At 40.6% G+C, this 24,887-nt stretch overlaps 3 protein-coding genes across 4 annotated transcripts in view; 2 read left to right on the forward strand and 1 right to left on the reverse strand.

The window, feature by feature from the left end:
- Positions 1-3,475: 3,475 nt before the first annotated feature.
- Positions 3,476-7,611, forward strand: cnbpa (CCHC-type zinc finger, nucleic acid binding protein a). 2 transcript variants are annotated; one of them, XM_010902330.4, is made up of 5 exons: positions 3,476-3,599; positions 5,079-5,193; positions 5,535-5,600; positions 5,938-6,136; positions 6,586-7,611. In XM_010902330.4, exons 2-5 carry the CDS (start codon positions 5,082-5,084, stop codon positions 6,701-6,703), a joined length of 495 nt encoding a protein of 164 aa, XP_010900632.1. In that variant the 5' UTR covers positions 3,476-3,599; positions 5,079-5,081; the 3' UTR covers positions 6,704-7,611. The 2 variants fall into 2 exon arrangements, with proteins under 2 accessions (XP_010900632.1, XP_034151880.1); XM_034295989.1 differs by lacking the exon at positions 6,586-7,611 and adding an exon at positions 6,242-6,572.
- Positions 7,612-7,714: 103 nt separating this feature from the next.
- Positions 7,715-17,147, forward strand: LOC105029142 (haloacid dehalogenase-like hydrolase domain-containing 5). Its single transcript, XM_010902331.3, has 8 exons — positions 7,715-8,473; positions 11,264-11,467; positions 13,503-13,615; positions 13,743-13,836; positions 13,913-13,946; positions 14,052-14,226; positions 14,440-14,628; positions 14,830-17,147. Exons 1-8 carry the CDS (start codon positions 8,354-8,356, stop codon positions 15,227-15,229), a joined length of 1,329 nt encoding a protein of 442 aa, XP_010900633.1. The 5' UTR covers positions 7,715-8,353; the 3' UTR covers positions 15,230-17,147.
- A 929-nt stretch (positions 17,148-18,076) lies between these two features.
- Positions 18,077-24,887, reverse strand: part of LOC105029144 (IQ motif and SEC7 domain-containing protein 1) — a 174,811-nt gene continuing 168,000 nt past the window's right edge. Inside the window, exon 15 of the mRNA XM_020051665.2 lies at positions 18,077-18,178. Within this exon, the coding sequence (XP_019907224.2) occupies positions 18,156-18,178 (23 nt within the window). The 3' untranslated portion in view covers positions 18,077-18,155. The remainder of the gene's footprint in view (positions 18,179-24,887) is intronic.

The raw sequence follows: 24,887 nt of genomic DNA on the forward strand, positions 1-24,887 counted from the left end.
ATCGCAAATTCACCAAAGTATCCTCAAGTTTGTCTCTTGCTCGAGTTTTTTTAAATCAGGCCTTTAGTATATGACCAATAACCAATAAAATGGGGGAGGGGGGGTAGTAAATTGGTAGAATACAATTGCTAGAGCTGTTATCCTCAAACTTGCAACTTAAACAGACATTGAAAAAATACCATTAGAGTACATGTAATACTCATTAAGAAGATGCGCTGGCCAATTAGAAGTGTAAAGAAGAATGAGCGGGCCAATCAGTCATCTACTCATATTTATATTGTTTATATAAACTCTCACCGTTCTGTTTTGGTGTGCTCCCACATCATTCCAAAACAAAAAAAGCTGCTGTATAATGTATTTAATTAGCATATTTTGTAGGGAAAACTATTCCACTCATAAATTATTCTATTTTAAAAGATTTAATAGAAATCTGGAAACTATGGGTAGTCACTTTAATGGCTGTTGCAGGTTAGATACATGGTCAAGTGAGAATATTTAGAAGCCAACAAACTGTTGGTGTTCATGATAAATTAAGTTTGTTTTTAGATTGAACAATGCCTACTTTTCACCAAAATGTAAACCATTCTATTGATTGTATTTTAATATAATTGATTAATTGGACTAATCCAGATGTTCCCAAACTAGGGGTTGCGACCCCATGATATGAAAATGGGGTCGGGAGAGAATGTTTTACAATTGACTCTCATAGTCTCAAATAAAAGAATAACAATTGTAGAATTTTTCTTCACATGGTTGAGGTCAAAATATTTTTTAGATATCAAAATGGGGTCATTGGCCAAAAGTTTGGGAACCCCTGGGCGAATCTGTGCAAGGTATGGTAAATCAGCATAAAAACAGCCAGTTATATTATGTCTTTGTACACCTATGCTAAGATATGGATTTAATAATATACAGAATGAGAAATCCATAAATGGAATTACAAACAAGCACCCCATCATCTGGTGAAAAGAAGGCACTACCCATTGCCTACTTCATTGAAGTCTACAACAGGGTTATTCAACTCTTACCCTACAAAGGCCAGAGCCTGCAGGTTTTCTGTTCTACCTCATCATTAATTGCACCCACCTGGTGTTGCAGATATGAATAAGTCCTTGATTAGGGGGTTGCAATGGAAAAAAATTGAGTGGAACTGGCTTTGAGGGCCAGAGCATAACACACCTTGTCTACACTGAAGCCATTTTCTTAAAATGGTCTGTACCAGAAGTCAGTTGTTATAAAACTAAACCAGTTATCGGCAGATTTTAAAATCAGATAAATATTAGTTACCTACATTTACAAGTTCATCTTGAAATCACTGCATCTGTGTCTTAGTGAGGTCCAGTGGTCTTCTGTCTCATGGTCCCATGTACTGCTGCAACATGGGTTTCCAGCCCACTGCTTTTTCAGCAAATTAATATCTTTCCCACTGTCTCAATCGAGAAAGCATAAAATGCCTATAAGTATATTTTACAAATTAATAATAATAATAGTCTGCATCTATTTGACATACTGTTTGAATCATGAAGTAGATTCCTTTCTCAAAAGCCAAGACTGAAAGTATATCCTCCTGAATGGAGCAATGGGATGTTGCAATACAATCTTACCTTTAAACCTTCAGCTCACCGTGTGTTAAAGATCAGGACCCCAGCCAAAGGTCCCCTAAGGTAACCACAGCTGATGACATCAAACATCCCAGAATTCTATTGCCAAGACCAATATAAGAAAGACCAGACAGCTTTATCGCAGTGTTGCTTTCCTCGCAAGCACAGCATCCTGGATGATATGGGCACACTGAGTGTAGCCTACAAGACGTCTTACATCCCTCTCAAAAATGTTGTTTGATCATAACTTGATAGCTGTGTATTTTATAATCACTTTCCTTTTAAATGCTCATATTTGTGATAATTTTTTACATTAAACAAAAATAAATCTTCAGTTAACTAACCAATTCCTATCCTGACAATAACACATATCAGGAAATACCAATGCAAACACTGTTTGAAGTCTAAGAGGCTGAGGGCAGGGCCAAAGAAATAGATGGGCAGGGCTTTGTCACTGTTTGATCTTAAGGAATCCCATTACCATGCAGTTTCATCATCCCTCCCAATGCAAAGTCAGCTGCAAGGTTGTGAAAAAAACGGTAAACCATTACATGTGGGCAAAGCGGCCTGTCACTAGTATTCACTGAAGCAAAATGAGGCAGTTTCATTCAAGAGAATCCCTGTGGAGGAAATGGACAGACCAATTAAGGGTTTCAATATCTTTCCTCATCGAAGTCAAACTGGGTTATACTTTCCAAGTGCACGACAGTACAGGCCACCTTAAGAGAAGAATGATGCCTCTTTCCCACTTATTGATCTGACCAGCACTCAGAGCTGAAATGCTTAGCCTTGATTTAGTGTAATGCCTGTCAATGCAACCTCTGTGTGGAACAGAGGTGGATCATTCTGCATCCATTCAGCCAACGAAAATAGTCTAAACCTTTATTTGACTATGTTCAATATTAAATGACAACTAATTATATCTGATAGATTACTTGTATGCCCATGAGATGACTTGTGCCAGTAAACACTGATACAGTGTGTAGGCAGCCTTTTACAACATGTAGATGGGAAGCCAGTTAGAATGTATCCAAAGAGGAAATGGTTCCATCATTGCATTTAGGCTATAACTGTACCAGTTCTACACTAAATGGTAATGAATGAACATCAAAATATGGCTGATTGTATGAGGTCATCTGAGATTTGACAGTGGTGACTGTAGGCCAAGGCTATGCAACACCTGTTGTTATTGTCTTATTACTTCAGGGCATTGGCTAGTATCCATTACCAAAGTGAACAAACCCTAGGCACTTGCCCTAGCCACCTTCCCTCAAGGGAATCCCTATCTAGACTGGAGACACTGTTGATTGCCATCTTAAGTGCTGGTCCAGTTTACAAGAGCTTGAGGGGACGATTGAACAACTTTGCTCACTTACAGGGATATTATCACTCACTATTTAATGGGACCTGTAATCCTCTGTGTGAAGCAGCTGGCAGTGAAGTGTCACATTTAATCAACAAAACAACATTTTTGAACATATGTGGATAGACTCCTAGTGAGTTGTGTTTGTTATAAACTCTGGTCACCACTCTCATTTGCTTGGGCAAGTGCATCTGCAAACACACTTATATGTAATAATGTAAAACATAATTCAAGAGCCTAGGGTTTAGGGGCTGTCTACTTTGTTTTTGTGGTCTAGCCATCGATTCAGAACTGGGACACCATGTGAGTGCGCTTACCAGATACAACCAAAAACCAGGACTGTTATGGTCCTCCAGGACCAGGATTGAATCACTGATGAACAGTTCTGCTTGGAGGTGGGACATGGAAGGTGGGACATGACTTCTGTTTTGTTCAGTGATTCGCCACTGCATGGAGGCGGTGTCCACATTCCCTCGTTTGCAATTGGTCCAGGAAAAAAAACGTGCCCAAGTGCTGCAGTAGCTTTGACTGGACAGCGTGAATGACACTCAAGAAACTCGTGTTCACACCGCATGTGGCGCAACGGAGAGAGGAGGCGTAAACATCAGAGTCGCGTAGCTAGGTAGCTAAGTAAGGTGAGTAATAAAAACACTTAATTACAAAGGATCGCTTTATGTAAATTGTTTGTTATTGTAGAGAATGTATGAAACAAATATCCACTATAAAATACAGTGCGTCTCTGAAATCTATGTATTAATGGCGGTATGGCTTGTTAATGTTAGCTAACGACTAGCATTAGCTACTTAGCCTTTTCTAGTAGGTCCATGGATGGCCTAGCTACTACAACGACGTGGTTCTTTATGCGCGGGAAATTACGCCTATTAGTATTGTAATTTGGCTTAATTATAATAGTTCCAATTGATGTGGATAACAATTTAGTATCGTAACGAACTATTTTGAATATGGTTGAGCATTGAACATTTTAGAATTTATATGGCTCCAACGCGGCCTTGCAATGCCAATTCCACATTCGAAACTGCAGTGGTGGTCATAACGTTAGCGTTTTGCTAATGTTACACTGCAAGCAGCTGCTGCCATCTCAACGTGACAAGGCCAGAAAGCCTCAGCATGCACTGGTCGCGCTTTTTACGATGTTAACTACCATTTTATGGCTTTTCTTAAAACAGTAACTCGGTAGAGTTAACCAGGTTTGTGTGCAGTAGGTTGCCTTGCTTATGGTTATCAACTGGCAAGACGTGACATCTTTCATTACCGTGTTAATACTTACATGCTATAGTAGCTAGTTAGCTATTTTAAAGTAGGCCCGTTAGTTTGTCCGCATGTCAGTTTGCTTGTAGATGGTAGCCATGACCAAACTACTATATTGCTGTTAAACTAATTTAACATTTCAGCAATAACTCTCTAATTTTAATATTAAATGACCCGCGTGTACTGTACCTAACTAACTATGAAATTGAATTTGCCTTAAACGTTAGCTAACTATCTAGCTAACTTGTAAACAAGAATTGGCAATTTTCAGATATTGTTGGTCTTTCAGTCAGGTAAGTACAGTGCGGTAACGTTACTACCACCAAAATCAGGCTCTTGGTATTTGGTTACTTTTTAGCTAACCAGCCTTTTCTTTATTTAGATGGATTGCTGTATTTTTTATTTACTGATACCTTACAGCACACGGAGGTGATAATGGGATACTGTAATTAGCTGGTCTTTGCTCAGAATTAACATATTTCATTATTCTCAGATTATGGAGTTCAAGCTTGTCACACGTGTCGCTACTTTAGTGCCAGCATAGCATGTGTCTGTAATTCATCGAAAGGCAACTAGTGACAGGTGGCATACCGATCCTTCCTTTTGACATTTTAGAATAGTAGTAGCCACAAGCTAACTAGATACCAGAGCTTGCTACTCACATTACCACATGTTTGAGTCAGTCAATCATTTATTTGAGTCAGGAAAAGCCATTTATCAGTATAGATTTTATTACCCACACCTGACCTTTGCCTCTTCTCTGGACTACCCTGCGTCTTTCTAATTAACTAGTAGACAACCTTGCAATTTTAGTTTTCAATAAGAATTTTCTGTTTTATTCACAGATTATGGAGATGAGTAGCAGCGAGTGCTTCCGATGTGGACGTCCTGGGCATTGGATCAAGAACTGTCCCGAGGCCGGGGGGCGTGGTCGCGGCAGGGGCCGAGGAAGAGGAAAGGGTACTTTTCTTGGTTTTTGGCACACACCCTAACTAATTCTGTAGTGTGAGTGAGAGAGAGACTTTTTTTTTTTCAAGCAGGGATGAATTACCGGTTTGAAGTAGCTGCCTTAATTTAACTGAGTACAAAGGTCTTTTCCTACTGATAACCTAAGTATTATGGGGGATTTCACTCATCACATTGTTATAAGTGGGATATCAAAATATATATATTTTTTAGAACATCCATTTTATAACTGTAGTTACCTTCACAAGCACTATCTCAAATTGGATACAAATGGATTGTCTGTGTTTTTTTTAATGGATGAGTGTGAAGCAAGCCCTGGTCTCTTCTTTCTCTAGATCTGTTCTGCTATCGCTGTGGAGAGCAAGGTCACATTGCCAGGGACTGTGAACAGACTGAGGATGGTGAGAACCATTTTAATTCCTTTAGTGAATGCTTAGTGCACACATGGTTTTGTCAACAAACTTTTTAAATGTGTAGTATAGACAGTTTTGCAGTTAGTAACAATACTGTCATCTATTGTAGATGAAGGCTCTAGGGACACAGAATTTCACTACATTTGTACCAGGTTTATTACATGTTACAGACAATATACAATGCAACTGCTTTTATAATGGTGTTTAAGAGTATTAATTATTGCTATATGGTGGTCTTAATTGATGTAGTATAGTTGTGACAACTTCATATTATGCGTTCACTAATAGAACACATGTTAGACATACTATTGTTTTTTCTCCTCAGCTTGCTACAACTGCCACCGGAGTGGCCATATTTCCCGGGACTGCAAGGAACCTAAGAAGGAAAGGGAGCAGTGTTGCTACAGCTGTGGCAAAGCTGGCCATGTGGCCCGGGACTGTGACCATGCCAACGAGCAGAAGTGCTACTCCTGCGGAGGCTTCGGTCACATCCAGAAACTTTGCGATAAAGTCAAATGTTACAGGTGAGTGACCAGTGTTTTTGTGTGTGTGGGGGGGGGGGGGGGGGGGGCGGCATTTGGTAATTGAAACTCATGGTATGACTCATACCTGCCTGTTCCCATGTACAGAGCACACATGACTAGCAACTGCTGAAAGCACAAACAAACATGGCGTTTCGACAAGTCTTTGAGTGACATGCAGTAACTGGTACCCCCTTCTTTTGGGGAAATGCTTTTTTGTTGTTGTTGTAGACTTTAGTCATAGGTATGTACCACCTTGAAGCTTTCAAGTAGTTGTGCTTTGTTTCTGAATGGTTTTTTTTAATGCTGTGAACATGTTCCATCTGCTTTTTGAGAGTTAGCCAAATGCATTTTAGTATTTCCAATTTAGTTCGTCTCCACCAGAACCATGAAAATGTGAAATGTTATGTAAAATTAATTGAATTCTTTGCTATATTGACTTGCCCCTCCAGGTGTGGTGAGATCGGCCATGTTGCTGTGCAGTGCAGCAAAGCCAGCGAGGTGAACTGCTACAAGTGTGGAAACACCGGCCACCTGGCCAAAGAGTGTACCATCGAAGCCACCGCATAATCAGTGCCCTTTGTTGCCCCTCCTATTTTTTTCTGATTTGATGGTTGGTTGTATTATTTTCTCTGAATCCTCTTCACTGGCCAAAGGTTGGCTGACAGAGGCTAGTCCCGGGCCAGTGAGCCTCTCGACATGTAATATGAAGAAAGGGGGGAAAATATCTTTATGCATTCAATACAAAAAAATGTTTGTTTAGTTTGGTAGCGGTGTTACAGTATGTATAATGCTTTGTTAAAGAACCCCCTTTCCCAGCCACTGGTGAGCAGAGATGAATGAATGGGACTAAATATATGGGATATAGAGGACCTGGGCTTGTGGAAAGTAAGTCTCAGTAAGATGGGGAGGAAGAAGGGAGTAAAAGGAAACCTGAACTTCCATGTATGGTTATTTTTGGTTTGTTTTAGTGGGAAAACATGAGTTGGCCAAGAGCGTATGATGTGGGAAACAGGTCACAGCATATGATCCATCTGCATCTGGGCCCAACAAGCAGCTAAGTGCCGGGCGATAACAAACTACGTTATATCGGTAAATGCCGTTACATTTTGGAGGAATTGAAAGAATCTTAAGTTCTTTTATAAAAAAAGAAATGTGTTTACAATTTCAAGGAGCAGGCTATCACAAAATAGACCAAGGTAGATTTTTCCCAATATGATTTTGGAAATGTTTATCTTGGAGAAAAAATTAGCATCAAGAGCAGTTGTCAGATCATCAGAATTAGCAGTTATTTGGGAATGGAGAATGTTTTCACAGAAATCAAATGTTATTTTTGTACAATATCACTTAGACTACTGTAAAAATACCATTTGCTTGTACTCAGTTTTTAAGTCGGAAGGAAAATGCAACTGAAGTCCTAGAACATAGAAATGTAATTTTAAACTATCAATAAAGCGGGAGGAGCACGGGGAAGAAGATTCTTGTCTCAGCATTTCTTTCTACGCTTGACTACTTGTATGTATTGTATTTCTAATTTAGCAGCTTTGAATTCCATTGGCATCAATTAAACCGAAGTTGAACATCAAAAAATGGCCCTGAATTAGATGGTTGGTAAAATGTCTTAACATTTTTAAATGAACTCATTGCCTTTGGGTGCCCCCCTCATCTCCCAAAGAGAATGTAGGACAGGTTGTGCCTGCATAGGGAATCCTCCTGTCATCTCTTAACCATTGGCTCAGATTTCCATGTCAAATTCCCCTCTAGTGACACTTGCAGTGTAAATTTAGCCAACCTATATATAAAGACCCACATACGACTCCGCGGATATCATGTTTTTTAGTACAGTTAGTTCTTTGTGGTATTTCTATTTGGTGTATTGCGTTCATTGCAGTAGGAAAGTAATCTTGATCTATAAACACAGATTGACATTGGCTTGTTTTTTTCCCCCCATTCCTTTCGATCGCTCCACCTGATGTTCAAAATGGCAGCGGGACTGCAGTCCACAATAGTTCTGCCTGCTGCTGTTGACGATTTTCAGTCTCAACGTTTTCAACGGCAAGGACCTCCTACTTCTCATAATGTCGTCATTTAGCCTTGCCCAGAAAAAAATCAATGGGGGGAGAAAATCGGAGGAAAACAAGCCCAATCTAACAGCCAGCTTAGCCCAAGCCGGCTTTTTATTCGGGCTTCATTCTTTTTCGGTCCCGGTGAAAGTAGGAGATGAGGGGACTCCTGCGGTTTTACCGGGCTCTGAACGCCCTGTATAACCGACAAGTCAGGCGAAGAGCTGGATTTGCCGGTTCTCAGTGCGGGCTTAGCGGAACCGTGTCTGATAGCAAGGTACGATTTGAACTGCAGCTGTTACTTCCTAATGAATTCTGCACCGTCAGTTGATTCATTGTAGACTTCTGCAGGCAATTGATACATTGTAGCCAAATGTTTCCTTGTAATGGGAGGCACACCAAAGAATGTACCAGCGTAGTGGTTAACTTGTGTCCACGAATGTTACCGTCTCTAGAGGATCAGACTTAAGAGCAACTACGATTTCATTGCAAGACGTGTTTGTTTTTCTGAGAAAAAAAACATCCTTAACACATAACGTTTTATTGTCTTGACAATGTTAGACCTACATTTAATAAAACTTCGACACATTTTGCACATTTCAATTTGGTAACATGTGAACCAATCAACCAATGTTTTTCCCTATCCAAACAACGTCCCCCTTTTAATGCCAAATCCCAATCTTTAGTGGGTGCTGTATGGTAATGTTTTGTCTATAATGCGGATGTTGATGATGCATTCTGCTGTGTCATTCCCAGAGGTTTCTGCCTTTGATCACAAAGATGCACTGCAGTCAATGCTGCTTTTATCCCCCTTCAATGTTTGATATTATTAAGGACCATTTGAAAAGAAAGAGAGATTGGATTTTAATCACCATCCCATATAATCCCCTCAATGTGTGTGGTAGTACGGCATATCTTATTTCTCTATAAATATTGCTGTATACGTGATAGATTTGATAAAACATTAAGAAGTATATTCTTTAGGAGACTCAAACATTTTAAATCCCAATGTCTTGTAGTTCTTTCTATTAACATGAAAAAATGAAGTTGGCATATGTTTTTTAATGTTTAATTTGTTAGTACTACAAAACAATTATCATTACATTTTAATATAATGGAATTATGCACCAATTTCAGTATACTGTTACACATGGTTTGAATTGTGAATGCTGATTGGCTTATAGCCATGATATGTGTATCAATAAGGAGTGCAGTATATGCCCAGGATAACATGGCTAAGTGCTGTTCGTAGACACGACACATCATGGAGTGAATGGACAAAGCAATTAGACGTGGTATAATGGCAATATATCAAAAATCCCCAAGATGCCTCATTTCTTTTATAAACAGGTTACAGACACACTTAGAGCAGTAAAAAGTGGCCTAATGTCATTCCTGTGGTACATGTGACCAATAAGGCACAAAGGGGTATAGTATATGGCCAGTATTCCATGGCTGAGAGCTGTTTTAGGCACAAAACATTGCAGAGTATCTGTGGTATGACATACCTGGACACAGCGCTTAGGTATGTCATAGCCATGGATTATGAGACCATATACCACGGGTATCAGCCAATCGAAATTCAGGATTCAAACCACCTGGTTTGTAAGAGAACGTATTGGCAATATACCACAGCTAAGCCCTGTGTCCATGCACTCCATGAAATTTAATTAAGAACAGCTCTTAGCATTGTAAATTATATTGGCCCTATTCTACACCCACATGCTTTTTATGTAATTATACTCTACACCCGCAGAGGGCTGTGATTGGTTACATTGCTTATTAGGGCCAATTTCTCTGTGTAGTGGGCATTGAGATTCGGTTCTGAAATTCCATTTTGTAATGTGCTGTGTCTGTAAAGCATTATCAAAAGAACAACATTAAAATATGCAGACTATTGATGATAATGTTTTTGTGATATTTGTTTTAAATAATACAATAATACATGTAGTTCCATCTAGCATAATGAAATGTACCACTCATTTTGAAAGAAAATTAGAATTTTAAATTACATTAGGATTGTGTATGTGCCATTCAGATCAACAGTCACTGGTTCTTGCAATGCTGTGAGACACAATCATGTAAATATAGCAATTTTACATACAAATGTAAAATAATGGTCAATGATTATTATTTTTAAGGAAAATTCTTTCAATTCAGTTTTGTGAAATTCCAACAAAACATGTTTTTTTGTTTCACGTTTTATGAGGAGTTTTAGTTCTACCCATGAATTGTAGTTATAAGCTATGAACTTCCACTCTCACGTCACATATGAAAGCAAAGCTCTTTTGTTGCCTGATCCAGAACCTAGCGAAAAGAATGTGTGCTTGCAAGATTTCAGCATGGTCATACAATACTGATATAACAACAAATAACAGAAACATCTAACAATATATGAACACATTAATGAGTAAAACCTTCATAACAGCTCCAATCATTCTTGGAATGCTGTCATACATGTAATGAACTATGGGTTTTTGGATGATGCACCATTCTTTAAGAAAAAAAGCCTCCAGTTCTTTGATGGATGAAGTGGATGGAAATCTGCTTTGCACTGGTGTTCATAAAACCACCCTTGAATGAAAAATATGCACTGCTAATAGGCAGTTAACCTTGTGTTACCTCAACTGCTTAGTTTTTTTGATTCAGTTACTTCAAAGGAATAGTCCTTTTCCATGTGGTATTTCGGTCATTTTGTCCACCCCCTGTAGATATGTGTTGTTAAATACCATCTCAGTCCCATGGTTTTGGGATGTTGTGGGTGTTGATCCCATTGGGTTGAATTTAATGATATGTCAAACTGTCATGATATGTCTAATGATCTAGACCAGGTGTGTCCAAACGGTTCCATGAAGATGAATATCTACAGGTTTTCGCTCTCACCTTGTACTTTGACTAATTAGGTTACTAATTGGTTAGTTTCTACCCTCACCTGGTTGTTTATGTGTGAACCAATTTATAGGAAAAAACCAAAAACCTGCAGACACTCGGCCCTCCATGGAACTGTTTGGACACACCTGGTCTAGATGCTGGAATAAGCCATTCTCTCTCTCGATCTCTTCCTCAGCCACAACCACGTTTTGGCCTGCTGTTTGACATTGATGGTGTTCTTGTCCGGGGAAAGATGCCTATTCCTGCTGCAAAAAAGACCTTCCAAAAACTGGTCAACTCTCAGGGACAATTTGTGGTACCAGTTGTTTTTGTTACAAACGCAGGGAACTGCATGCGGCAGACGAAAGCGGACCAGCTCTCACATATCCTGGGAGTGCCTGTAAGTGTTGCAAAGAACTCCTCAACCACAATGACCAGACCATCACTCTTAGTCATCGTTTTAGTCCATGTTAGCCAGAACAATATTGTCACGTACTGCAGGGTAAGGATATGAATCAGGACTGGATGAAGGAATATAACCACTTGGTGGCATTTTTTTTTACATGGCTCATACAGAAAGGATTGCTAAAACATGTCCCATACTGCATCCCTTCTGCACATGTACACCACCATTCAAAAGTTTAGGGACACTTAGAAATGTCCTTGTTTTCCATGAAAACATACATAAAATGAGTTTGAATTGGACATACACAAAAATTAATAGACAAGGTTAGAAATAATTGTTTGATTTAAATAATAATTGTGTCCTTCAAACTTTGCTATCATCAGAAAATCCTTAATATGCTGCAATTACAGCCTTGCAGACCTTTAGCATTTTAGTTGTCAGTTTGTTGAGGTAATCTGAAGAGATTTCACCCCATGCTTCCTGAAGCACCTCCCACAAGTTGGATTGGCTTGATGGGTACTTCTTACATACCATACAGTCAAGCAGCTCCCACAACAACTCAATCGGTTTGAGATTCGGTCACTGAACTGGCCACCCCAGTTTAGACAGAATAACAGCTGATTGTTTCTTCTTCCCTCTATAAATCTTGCATAGTTTGGCACTGTGCTTTGGGTCATTGTCCGGTTGTAGGCAGAAATTGGCTCCAATCAAGGGGGTATGGCATGGCGTAACAAAACAGTGATAGCCTTCCTTCTTTAAGATCTCTTTTACCCTGTACAAATCTCCCACTTTACCACCACCAAAGCACACCCAGACCATCACATTGCCTCCACCATGCTTGACAGATGGCACAAGCACTCCTCCAGCATCTTTGATTTGTCTGTCCATGACACTTTTTTCCAATCTTCCTCTGTTCAGTGTCTGTGTTCTTTTGCCCATTTTAATCTTTTCTTTTTATTGGCCAGCCTGAGATATGCCTTTTTCTTTTCAACTCTGCCTAGAAAGCCTGCATCTCAGAGTCACCTCTTCACTATTGATGTTGAGACTGGTGTTTTACGGTTACTATTTAATGAAGCTGCCAGTTGAGGACCTGTGATGTGCCTGATTCTCAAACTAGACACTAATGTCTTTGACCCCTCTTGCTCATGTTGTAAACTGGGGCCTCTCACTCCAACTTCTATTCAGGTTAAAGCCAGTTTACATTGTTCTGTGAAGTGAGTAGAAGGCAGCGTTGTACGAGATCTTCAGTTTTTTGGCAATTTCTCACATGGAATAGCCTTCATTTCTCAGAACAAGAATAGACAGATGTTTCAAAAGAAAGTTCTTTTTTTCTGGTCATTTTGAACCTGTAACTGAACCGTTGCTGATGCTCTATATACTCAACTAGTCTAAAGAAGGCTTCCTTAATCAGCAAAAAAGTTTATAGTTGTGCTAAGATAATTGCAAAGTTTTTTTTAATGATCAATTAGCCTCTTTAATGATAAACATGGATTAGCAAACACAACGTGCCATTGGAACACAGGACTGATGGTTGCTGATAATGGGCCTCTGCACGCCCATATAGATATTCCATTAGAATTCCTCACTTTCCAGCTACAATAGTCGTTTACAAAATTATCGATGTCTACACTGTATTTCTGATCAATTTGATGTTATTTTAATGGGCAACATATTTGTTTTTCTTTCAAAAACAAGGACATTTCCCCAAAACGTTTGAACGGTAGTGTACATTTTCTACATTTTCTGTCAACTTTGAAGAAATGTCAAGACCAATAGAGGTACCTAGACAATTATGTACATTTTCACAGAAAATGTAAACTAGTGTGTGTTTGAGGGTGGTTGCAACTTAGAATCACCTCTTGAAGATATTTCCTGTTGCATGCCAGTCTTCCTCTGGGTCAGTCTTATCTGACAACAGTTTTTTGTTTGAGGGTGGTTGCAACTTAGAATCACCTCTTGAAGATATTTCCTGTTGCATGCCAGTCTTCCTCTGGATCAGTCTTATCTGACAACAGTTTATTGTTACCAGATTGCCATGGACCAGGTAATCATGTCACACAGTCCACTGAGAATGTTCACAAAGTACCATGACAAGTGTGTTCTGGTATCAGGACAAGGACCAGTCCTGGATATTGCCAAAAAGTATCCTTTTAAAATCTACTGTCAGACATCATCAAGCTTGACCTTACGAGAGAAAATATAGCATTTCAAATACAGAGGAAGTCAGCTCATTATAAGCAATCTATGTGTAGTCCTTAACCATGTAAAGCCTTGGCTTCCAGAATGTGGTCAGTATTGACATGCTGAGAGAGTCCTTTCCACTGCTGGATATGGTTGACCACAACAGACGACCCAAAGTACCAGTGAGTGTATACAAATACGTTCATAGACAGGCTATATATAAGAGGTTATGCTAAAATTCTCTCCTTTTCTTTTCAGTCCAGTCCTATTGCCAACCTTCCCACCGTAGAAGGTAAGCGCTTGCGAACAGATACTGTTTTTCTGATCTCATTGGTGAAATGTCACTGTAATTGTCCTTGGACTTAAACATTCTATTAATTTTCTTGTCCTGGTCCAGCTGTTATTTTGTTCGGGGAGCCCATTCGATGGGAGACCAACCTCCAGCTGATAATTGACATCTTGCTGACCAATGGGAACCTGAGCGGAGCCCACCACAGTCAGAAGCAGCCCCACCTCCCCCTGCTGGCCTGCAACATGGACCTAATGTGGATGGCCGAAGCCCAGTCTCCACGGTAACCATGGTGGCTCAAAGCTGTTGTTGTAATGTGGTGAAAGGACACATATGAATAGAGTCAAAGACATTTGTTTTTCTCCTCACAGAGTTTATTCATGTCCAAAATGCATAATGGGACCGAGCTCAATGATGTCTGGCCTTCAAAAATGCTGTCAAATGGGACAAATGAGTACTCTCGTTTCTTTTTGATTCTGTATATCATCTACTCTAGGTTTGGTCATGGGACGTTCTTGGTGTGCCTGGAGAACATATATAAGAAGATTACTGGTAAAGAGCTGAAGTATGAGGCCCTGATGGGGAAACCCAGCGAACTGACCTATCACTTCGCAGAGTTTCTTATCAGAGCCCAGGCTGTGGAGAGAAACTGGACACAACCCATCACCTCCCTCTATGCTATTGGGTAAGACAGCTGTCACGTCAAATCACAAAAAGCCATTTATATTATGTGAAATAAACTGGGTTAAAATCAGTTATTCCTTTTGAGGGATTCAAAGCAGCGTTGAATTCCTCTTGAAGCAGTTCTGCTGATATCCATGAGGTGGGGTGTACCACCTGTACCACTTGAATTCCTCTCTTTTTCCTCTGGTTTTGTCTACCTCAGGGATAATCTGATGACTGACATCTACGGGGCCAACCTTTACAACCGACATCTGGAGGAGAGGAACAGGAGGAAGAACTCCAAAGTTGTGGCTAAGATGGCCACCGGGACAGGCTCCAGCGCAGCCCTGCCACAGGACAACGACCACGCCGAGAACGCTTGGGAGAGTGAGCTGGCTCCGCCCTCCGCCACCACCTGCAAGTCCATCCTGGTTTGCACTGGGGTGTACAACCCCCACACGGAGGTGCCCACCGATGCTAACCAGTGCATCAAGGAGACTGTGTTCCACGGGCATCGCGACTTCCGCTTTGACCCAGCGCTGGTGGAGCCTGGGCACATCGTGCAGGACGTGGCTGACGCCGTGGAGCTCATCTTTGAGCAGGAGAAGTTTGCGCCTCAGTGACGTTCTCCGCAGAGATCTTAATAGGCCTGTGCTGGCCATAGAATTCTTGATGATTCTATTCAAATTCTATGGCTGAAAGGATAAAGGAGTCCTGAAAGGATAAAGGGCAGATCCAACTGACTGACAATTATCCATTTGTCCTGTGTTGTCAATTGTTTTGCATGATAAAATGGACATGGAAAGCCCCTTGGTTTTAAACTGGGAAACACCACATACTCAGTCATTTTGACTTCTAAGGGCATTGAAGGAACAAAACAGAGGTCACATTTAAACTCATAACAGTGGAGAATACTGTAGTGAGATTTAATTTAATTTCTATTCCTTTTTTTTACATTGTTTTATAGGGGTTAACGTTAAGCACAATTACCCACTTATGTAATGGCATGTTATTTTTATTCAATAGTATTAACACATTCTCTTAGTTGCTATTATGTATAAAGATTATGAAAATATGTTAGATGGTTAATTTGATTCGTTGTCTTATTTATCTTCGTGACTACTATAAATATTTGTATTAGTATGATTTCGACTTGCTGAGACTGACCACATTTCTGTAAGCCTGTTACATCTGTCCATGCATTTCATGATATAGATTTAATGCATTATACTGTACTGTAAGATTACATAATTATGTAGGCTGCAATACCGTCCTTCAACAGTGCTGTCTACTTTATTTCTAGCAATGTTAACTGTAAACTTGTATTTGCACAAAACAAAATCAATTCTTTGTCATTTAATATTACCATATGGGCTAGTAATCTTGCCCTTAGTTGTAAATGTATCACTTGTTGTTGACATTAGAACCTTTACTGCAGAGGCAAAGACTACACCTAGCCATTTATATTTATATTAAATATATAAATATAAGAAAAGGTATTTTTTAAATGGTGGATTAGCCAAGCATTTTAGTTGTGTGTTACATGTTTTATAAGATGTTGTCAACGTCAGTATTGCTTGTTTGATTGAAGATAGTTTAGCTTAAATAAAGAGAAACATTTACCTATTTTTCAGTGCTGAAGATTAACAGAATTACTTTGTTTACATGAAAACAGACGTAATAGAAATTAAAACCTGTTTTAGTTTTTGCCATCCTACTGGTTTTGTTTCTGTCATGCACAAAATGTCAGTTTCACTCTTGTCTACAGTGTTTGCAGATTGGATGAAGGTAAAAAAAAAAATGAAATGTGCATAAACAACATGAACAGGGACAAAGCAAACTTCTATTTGAATTATGTCAAAGATTTCCTGCTGACATGCTGGCCACTCCCAAACACGCTGAGAGAGACAGCTGAGGGTAACTTGTCTAGGCAAAGCCCCTGGGTGATAAATACTGTTGAAATTAGCCCTCCCTATTCTCCAAGTGTAGAATTGGTGTTAGCCAAGTAGATCTACAATGGTTATTGGTCACATTGAATGGTTTTCATTGACCAGAAGCAACAACGGAGTGGATCTTGAAAATAGCTGTGTTATTTGGTAACACTTTATATTACAGCTGATTACTGACATGGTAATGACTCATGATAAGAGAGTAGAAAATAGTGGACAAAATAACTTTGTCATTGAAGATACAATGCAAAAGATACCAGGAAGTACCATTTGTATACCATATTTCTCCTAAATATCAACAGGGCTGTTATATTACAGCTGATTACTGACATGGTAATGACTCATGATAAGAGAGTAGAAAATAGTGGACAAAATAACTTTGTCATTGAAGATACAATGCAAAAGATACCAGGAAGTACCATTTGTATACCATATTTCTCCTAAATATCAACAGGGCTGTTCAACTGTTTTTCCATGACCAGTTTTAAAAGCATACAATTAAAGGCTTGATTTAATATGGAAGACATGCACTCTCAGGACTGAAATGTCAGTGCTACGAACTGAATCAAACTCTCAATAAAAAGGTGACTGCTACATTAATGTAATATCAGAAATTCAATTTAAATAAAATAAATGAGCAACTATACTCTTTTTTTACTTGAGCATCGTTTATTAAATGTAAATGAATAAAGTAAAACAACTTACTACACATAACAGCAATGGTAGATAACGGTTCCAGAGAGTTACAGGCTTGGTAAAAAAATGATCAAATCAAGATATCATTCCAAAAAGCCTGATAAACAGTGTTTCAATAGGCTTATTAACTCATTCATCAGCTGAGGTTATAAAGATCTGGTCAGCGCAGCTGTCTCCTCCACACGTCATATTGCCTTAATCTTTACATGCTTCTTGTGAAACATGTTGAGCCTCTGAGGCAACATATGTGTGTTAACCGCTGGCCTCTCTGTGTCGTCGGTCCAGGTGAGGAGAGCGGAGTTTTCGCTCTCCTCACACAGAGTCCTCTGGAGGCTCCTCCTGTGTTTGGGCTTCAGTGACTTCAAAGATTCAAGGTTCAACCCGGCATGTCTCCGAGTGATGTCAAGAGTGAAGGTGGAGTTCTTGGCCAACCGCAGGCTCCACAACAGCAGGCCAATGACACCGCACAGCATCGACCCCACCAGGATGCCGTACGCCCCGTCCGTGCAGCTTCGCCGGCCGCAGGAGGAGAAGTAGCTCTCGCTGAGGGAAGTGACGGCGACGTGCGCCACGCTACCGGGGCTGGCGCAGGTGGGCACCGCACCAGACACGACAGCCCGGTTCCTCCTCAGCCAGGCCCACAGGTACTGGATGCCACAGTCACAGTGGAATGGGTTCCCAGACAGGGTGACGCTCCTTAGACTTTGGAGCCTGTCAAAGTGCCCCGGAGGTACTCTGGACAGATGGTTGTCCTGGAGGTGGAGCTCGGTGGTGTCCAGAGAGAGAGGGGGCACTTCGGTGAGGTTCAGGGAGCTGCAGTTGACCTGTAGTACTGCAGACGGGAGAGCTGAACACCGGCAGGGCTGAGGACCTGCGGTGGAGGTGACCAGGAGTAGGAGGAAGGCTAGCCCTGAACCGACGAGCATCCTGCGGAAAGAAAAATGTATCATATGAACAGAAACCATTGGTTTGTATTTCAGAATAGGCCGGCCTGCTAAGTAAATGCTGCAGCAGCAGATACGTATGGATCTACATACTGTGAAATAACAGGACAACCTCATTGAATCATGTGTCTCTCATAAATTGTGGTTGGAACACATTTCTGTCATTCTACAAGCTTAACAGGCTGATTATGTTAAAGTGCTTCACTAGTGTAAAGCTTACCTTTCAGTTTCAAACCAAAGTAGTTGTTTTTGTAATTCCACTCATTGTTGTGGCCTGTTCTCCATTAAATATCAACCCACAGGTCTTCTGTTCAGCTGTGCTCTAGATGCACTAAAAATGTATTCTCCCTTTTTTGTAACAGACATTTTATAACTGTCAAAATATTCCTAGCACATACATAACAGCGGCAGAGTGATTGAAAGCCACCACTGGTAGGGCTAGCTTTGGGTCACGTGTTGAGTGTGAAACACCTCTGTTGGAAGAAGATAAGGGTTTATCTTCCAACATTATGGTAAAGGCACTTAGTGTGTTTGTAATATGAAACTGCTCTTTATACCCAATCAGAACCAAAGTGCCTTTGGACCTTCATTTTCAAAAACTAATTGTTGTGTTTTAGACTGAATCTAATTAATTAAAAAAACTATTTTGGTGAACAATCTACACAAACCCCTTAATGACCAAGTAAAAACATGTTTTAGACATTTGTGTCAGTGTATTGAATACAAAAAGCTGAAATATGTACATTCAGACTAAGTATTCAGACTATTCAGAACCTTTTAGAACAGCTGTTGTCAGCAATATGTCTCTACCAGCTTTGCACACTTGGATTTGGGCAGTTCTTCACATTCTTCAATGTATATCCTCTCAAGCTCTGTCAGATTGGATGGAGAGTGTCAGTGAACTGCTATCTTCAGGTATCCCCACTGAATTTTAATGGGATTCAAGTCAAGGCTTTGGCTGGGCCACTCAAGGACATTCACAGACCTGTCCAGGTGTCACTCTGGTGCTGTCTTAGCTGTGTGCTTAGGGTTGTTGTCATGCTGAAAGAGGAATCTTTACCCCAGTCTGAGGTTATTTTTTTCTTCAAGGACCACTCTGTATTTTGTTCTGTCCTTTCGGCCCCTCAATCCTGACAAACTCCCAGATCCTGCTGCTGAGAAGCATCCCCATAGCATGATGCTCCCACCAAAATGCATCCATGTAAAGAGGGCTAATCAGACGTAGTGCTCATCAGACGTAGCGCTCACCAGACGTAGCGCTAACCAGACGTAGCGCTCATCAGACGTAGCGCTCATCAGACGTAGCGCTCATCAGACGTAGCGCTCATCAGACGTAGTGCTAACCAGACGTAGTGCTAACCAGATGAAGTGTTTGACATTTAGACCTAATAGTTCCATTTTGGTCTCATCAGCCCAGATAACCTTTTTCCTTATGCACTTATGAGTACTTCAAACGCAGTTTGGCAAAATACAGAAGGTCATATGCATTTTACTCAACTTCCGGCTAGATCACAGGAGTCAAACCGATTCCACTCAAGGCCTAGTGAGTACAGGTTTTTATTTTTTCCATTTCAGTTGGTGCCCTAATAAGACCTAAACAACCAGGTGAGGGGAAATCCTAACTAATTAGGAACCTAATTAATCAATCAACTACAAGGTAAACGCGCAAACCTGCAGACACTTGGTCATCCATGGAACCAGTTTGACACCAGTGGTCTATCCACACTACCATAAAAGCCTGATTGATGAAGTGCTGCAGAGATGGTTGTCCTTCGGGCAGGGTCTACGATCTCTGTGGAGAATCTCTGAAATTCTGTTAGAATAGCCAAGTTACTTCATTTGGCCGGATGGCCAGTTCTAGGGAGTCTTGATGGTTTCAAACTCCTTCCATTTCTCAATGATGGAGCCCACTGCACTCCTGGGAAATTTTTTATAACCCTCCCCAGATCTATCAACAAAATTCTCTCCGAAACCTCAGAATCTTGGTATTGTGTATAGATTGATGCTGGGTATTTAGATTAACAGAATGTTAATTTTAATGATAAGCACACTTTCATAATTGCAAGTATTTGAATTCCATGGGTAAACATCAAAATAATTGTAAATCATTTAAGGGTAATATGTGGGGTACATAAAATATTGCTGGTTATATTCTTTCCCTCTTCATTAAATGTGAACTTCATGATCATTTTATGCCATATGTTGTTAGGCCAGTGGGAAAAGCCTTTTTAAAACCTGCTGCTGACTGTTCTAGGAAGATGGGCAGTGAGCAGAAATTAGACTAAGCAAAATCTGTCAATGCCAGTGACTGATAGCCTATTGATTTATTCCTTAACCCAAAGGTTGCTAGATTGTGAGCCTGCAAGTTGAAAAATTTTACTTTTCTATCTTAAGTCCAAGTTCACATCTACCACTGACCTCAAAAAAGTAAAGTGTAATTTCAGCAGAGTCCCAGTAGAGGGTGGCATCGGACTGGGACGCCTTGTTTCGTCTCACTACAGTAATAGGTTGGGTGCCTTTGAGATCAGTCATGGTTGTTGGCCCACATATGCGATCACCTCCAGCGTGTGCCAGATAAAATGTACGAAAAAGCTGAATGGTTTTGCGAGATGTGCTCGGGAGGACACATAGACTTTTGACTGCTGAGCGCGATGATGAGGCAAGGCCTTGTGCATGAATAGTACTTCTTGAACGTGCAATGGGAGAAAATACTGTATGTATACAGTTTATTGACAGCTAGAACTTTGTTTCTAAAGAGCTGGTGCACATTAATCTAAGACTATTTGTCAAACCTGAATTACTGAGAAAAAGACTCACCTCATGACATTTGTCTTCAATCTTCTCAAAGACGTCTTGGGCAATACTGTTCATCCATTTCATCACGATTGGGCGGTGCCCATACAGCGCTGATGATGTGGGGCTCTATACAAAGGCCAGTGATATCTTCCACCCGCTGAGCTCCTACCTCTAACCTCTAACCAATTCCTCCACTAATGTATTTGGTGTGTGGGGCCTCTCCAACTCCACAGGCAGAGAATATTCCTTCCACTCTCATGTCTATAATGTTTACAACTGAAGTGACTACGATCTGCTCGATGCCAAAAAAAAAAATGCTACACCTGAAATGCAACATCCCAATAACCTTAAGCTCCTTTCTCCCTGAAACTTGGGGACATTGAGCTGAATGTGTGTGTAGAGGTTTCACCCTAAGCTCATCACTAGACCAGTGTTATGTGAATATGTGAAAGCATGCCCATCTTCACTAACACTTAGTTCATTTAAGGGGCTGTGTCATAGTATACTAGGCTTCTTAAATGCAATGCAAAGCAATGAAAAATATTTTTGTGCTGTAACTACACTTCAATCAAGTAAAGAATAACACTTTCTTTAGGGATTTAAGATTACTTTAGGGATTTAAAAGGATGAATTTGTTTGGTACCTTCTCTGTATACACTCACCTAAAGGATTATTAGGAACACCATACTTATACTGTGTTTGACCCCCTTTCGCCTTCAGAACTGCCTTAATTCTACGTGGCATTGATTCAACAAGGTGCTGAAAGCATTCTTTAGAAATGTTGGCCCATATTGATTCCACCACATCCCAAAGATGCTCTATTGGGTTGAGATCTGGTGACTGTGGGGGCCATTTCAGTACAGTGAACTCATTGTCATGTACAAGAAACCAATTTGAAATGATTCGAGCTTTGTGACATGGTGCATCATCCTGCTGGAAGTAGCCATCAGAGGATGGGTACATGGTGGTCATAAAGGGATGGACATGGTCAGAAACAATGCTCAAGTAGGCCGTGGCATTTAAACGATGCCCAATTGGCACTAAGGGGCCTAAAGTGTGCCAAGAAAACATCCCCCACACCATTACACCACCACCAGCAGCCTGCAAAGTGGTAACAAGGCATGATGGATCCATGTTCTCATTCTGTTTACGCCAAATTCTAACTCTACCATCTGAATGTCTCAACAGAAATCGAGACTCATCAGACCAGGTAACATTCTTCCAGTCTTCAACTGTCCAATTTTGGTGAGCTCGTGTAAATTGTAGCCTCTTTTTCCTATTTGTAGTGGAGAGGAGTGGTACCCGGTGGAGTCTTCTGCTGTTGTAGCCCATCCACCTCAAGGTTGTGCGTGTTGTGGCTTCACAAATGCTTTGCTGCATACCTCGGTTGTAACAAGTGGTTATTTCAGTCAAAGTTGCTCTTCTATCAGCTTGAATCAGTCTGCCCAATCTCCTCTGACCTCTAGCATCAACAAGGCATTTTCGCCCACAGGACTGCCGCATACTGGATGTTTTTCCCTTTTCACACCATTCTTTGTAAACCCTAGAAATGGTAGTGCGTGAAAATCCCAGTAACTGAGCAGATTGTGAAATACTCAGACCGGCCCGTCTGGCACCAACAACCATGCCATGCTCAAAATGGCTTAAATCACCTTTCTTTCCCATTCTGACATTCAGTTTGGAGTTCAGGAGATTGTCTTGACCAGGACCACACACCTAAATGCATTGAAGCAACTGCCATGTGATTGGTTGATTAGATAATTGCATTAATGAGAAATTGAACAGGTGTTCCTAATAATCCTTTAGGTGAGTGTATATTGTCAATTGTAGGAAGTGAGAGTTAAGCTTATAAGAATGCAAAAGCCATGAGGGTAAAACTCTGAACTAAAGAACTCCCCAAGAAATGTAACTAATTTGCACATTTTTTTAAATATTACTGAATTTATATACAAAACATTAAATCTGTTTTCTCTTTATATTTTTTATTTCTGTTACCTCTCAAAACTAAAGGCGATAGACTAAAGCCTTACTAGAGTATTCATTTTTTTTTTTTACAGTCTTTTGTGATAAGTCATCGATATCCATAAAGCTTCCCTAAATATTTCAAAGCAGGGGAGCATTGCAGTAGCCAACAGAAAAAAATAAAATTAAAAAAATAAGATTCAGCAACTGATACATACACTGAACAAAATTATAAATGCAACACTTTTGTTTTTGCCCCCATTTATCATGAGCTGAACTAAAAGATCTAAAACTTTCTCTATGTACACAAAAGGCCTAGTTCTCTCAAATATTGTTCACAAATCTGTCCAAATCTGTGTTAGTGAGCACTTCTTCTTTGCCGAGATAATCCATTCGCCTCACAGGTGTGGCATATCAAGATGCTGATTAGACAGCATGATTATTACACAGTTGTGCCTTAGGCTGGCCACAATAAAAGGCCACTCTAAAATGTGCAGGTTTACTGTATTTGGGGGGTCCGGGTGGGTCTGGGTCAGTATCTAGTGTGACCACCATTTGCCTCACTCAGTGCAACACATCTCCTTCGCATAGAGTTGATCAGGTTGTTGATTGTGGCCTGTGGAATGTTGGTCCACTCCTCTTCAATGGCTGTGCGAAGATACTGGATATTGGCAGGACCTGGAACACACTGTCGTATACGCCGATCCAGAGCATCCAAAACATGCTCAATGGGTGACATGTCCAATGAGTATGCTGACCATGCAAGAACTGGGATATTTTCAGCATCCAGGTATTGGGTACAGATCCTTGCAACATGGGGCCGTGCATTTTCATGCTGCAACATGAGGTGATGGTGGTGGATGAATGGCACAACAATGGGCCTCAGGTTCTCGTCACGGTATCTTTGTGCATTCAAAATGCCATCAATAAAATGCACCTGTGTTCGTTGTCCATAACACACGCCTGCCCATACCATAACCCCACCACCACCATGGGCCACTCGATCCACAAAGTTGACATCAGCAAACCGCTCACCCACACAACGCCATACACGCTGTCTGCCATCTCCCCTGTACAGTGAAAACCAGGATTCATCTGTGAAGAGAACACCTCTCCAAAGTGTCAGACACAATCGAATGTGAGCATTTGCCCACTGGAGTCGGTTACAACAACGAACTGCAGTCAAGTCGAGACCCCGATGAGGACGACAAGCATGCACATGAGCTTCCCTGAGACGGTTTCTGACAGTTTGTGCAGACATTCTTTGGTTATGCAAACCAATTGTTTCAGCAGCTGTCCAGGTGGCTGGTCTCAGACAATCTTGGAGGTGAAGATGCTGGATGTGGAGGTCCTGGGCTGGTGTGGTTAAACGTGGTCTGTGGTTGTGAGGCTGGTTGGATGTACTGCCAAATTCTCTGAAACAGCTTTGGAGACGACTTATGGTAGAACTCTGGTGGACATTCCTGCAGCCAGCATGCCAAATGAATGCTCCCTCAAAACGTGCAACATCTGTGGCATTGTGCTGTGTGATGAAACTGCACATTTTAGAGTGGCTTTTATTATGGCCAGCCTAAGGCACACCTGTGCAATAATCATGCTGTCTAATCAGCATCTTGATATGCAACACTTGTGAAGTGGATGGATTATCTCGGCAAAGGAGAAATGCTCACTAACACAGATTTAGACAGATTTATGAACAATATTGGACAGAAATAGGCCTTATGTGTACACAGAAAGTCTTAGACCTTTGAGTCCAGCTCATGATAAATGGGGGCAAAAACAAAAGTGTTGCGTTCATCATTTTGTTCAGTGATATTACACAAAAATACACTTAAGGATAATGATATAACAAGTTGCAGTTATATTACTATCCACTAAGATGTTTTTATTTAATTCCCTTGTCCTACAAGAATCCTTGAATCATTTCAGATTTG

Source organism: Esox lucius, chromosome 12 (genome assembly GCF_011004845.1).
Source record: "Esox lucius isolate fEsoLuc1 chromosome 12, fEsoLuc1.pri, whole genome shotgun sequence".
NCBI classification, from domain to species: domain Eukaryota; kingdom Metazoa; phylum Chordata; class Actinopteri; order Esociformes; family Esocidae; genus Esox; species Esox lucius.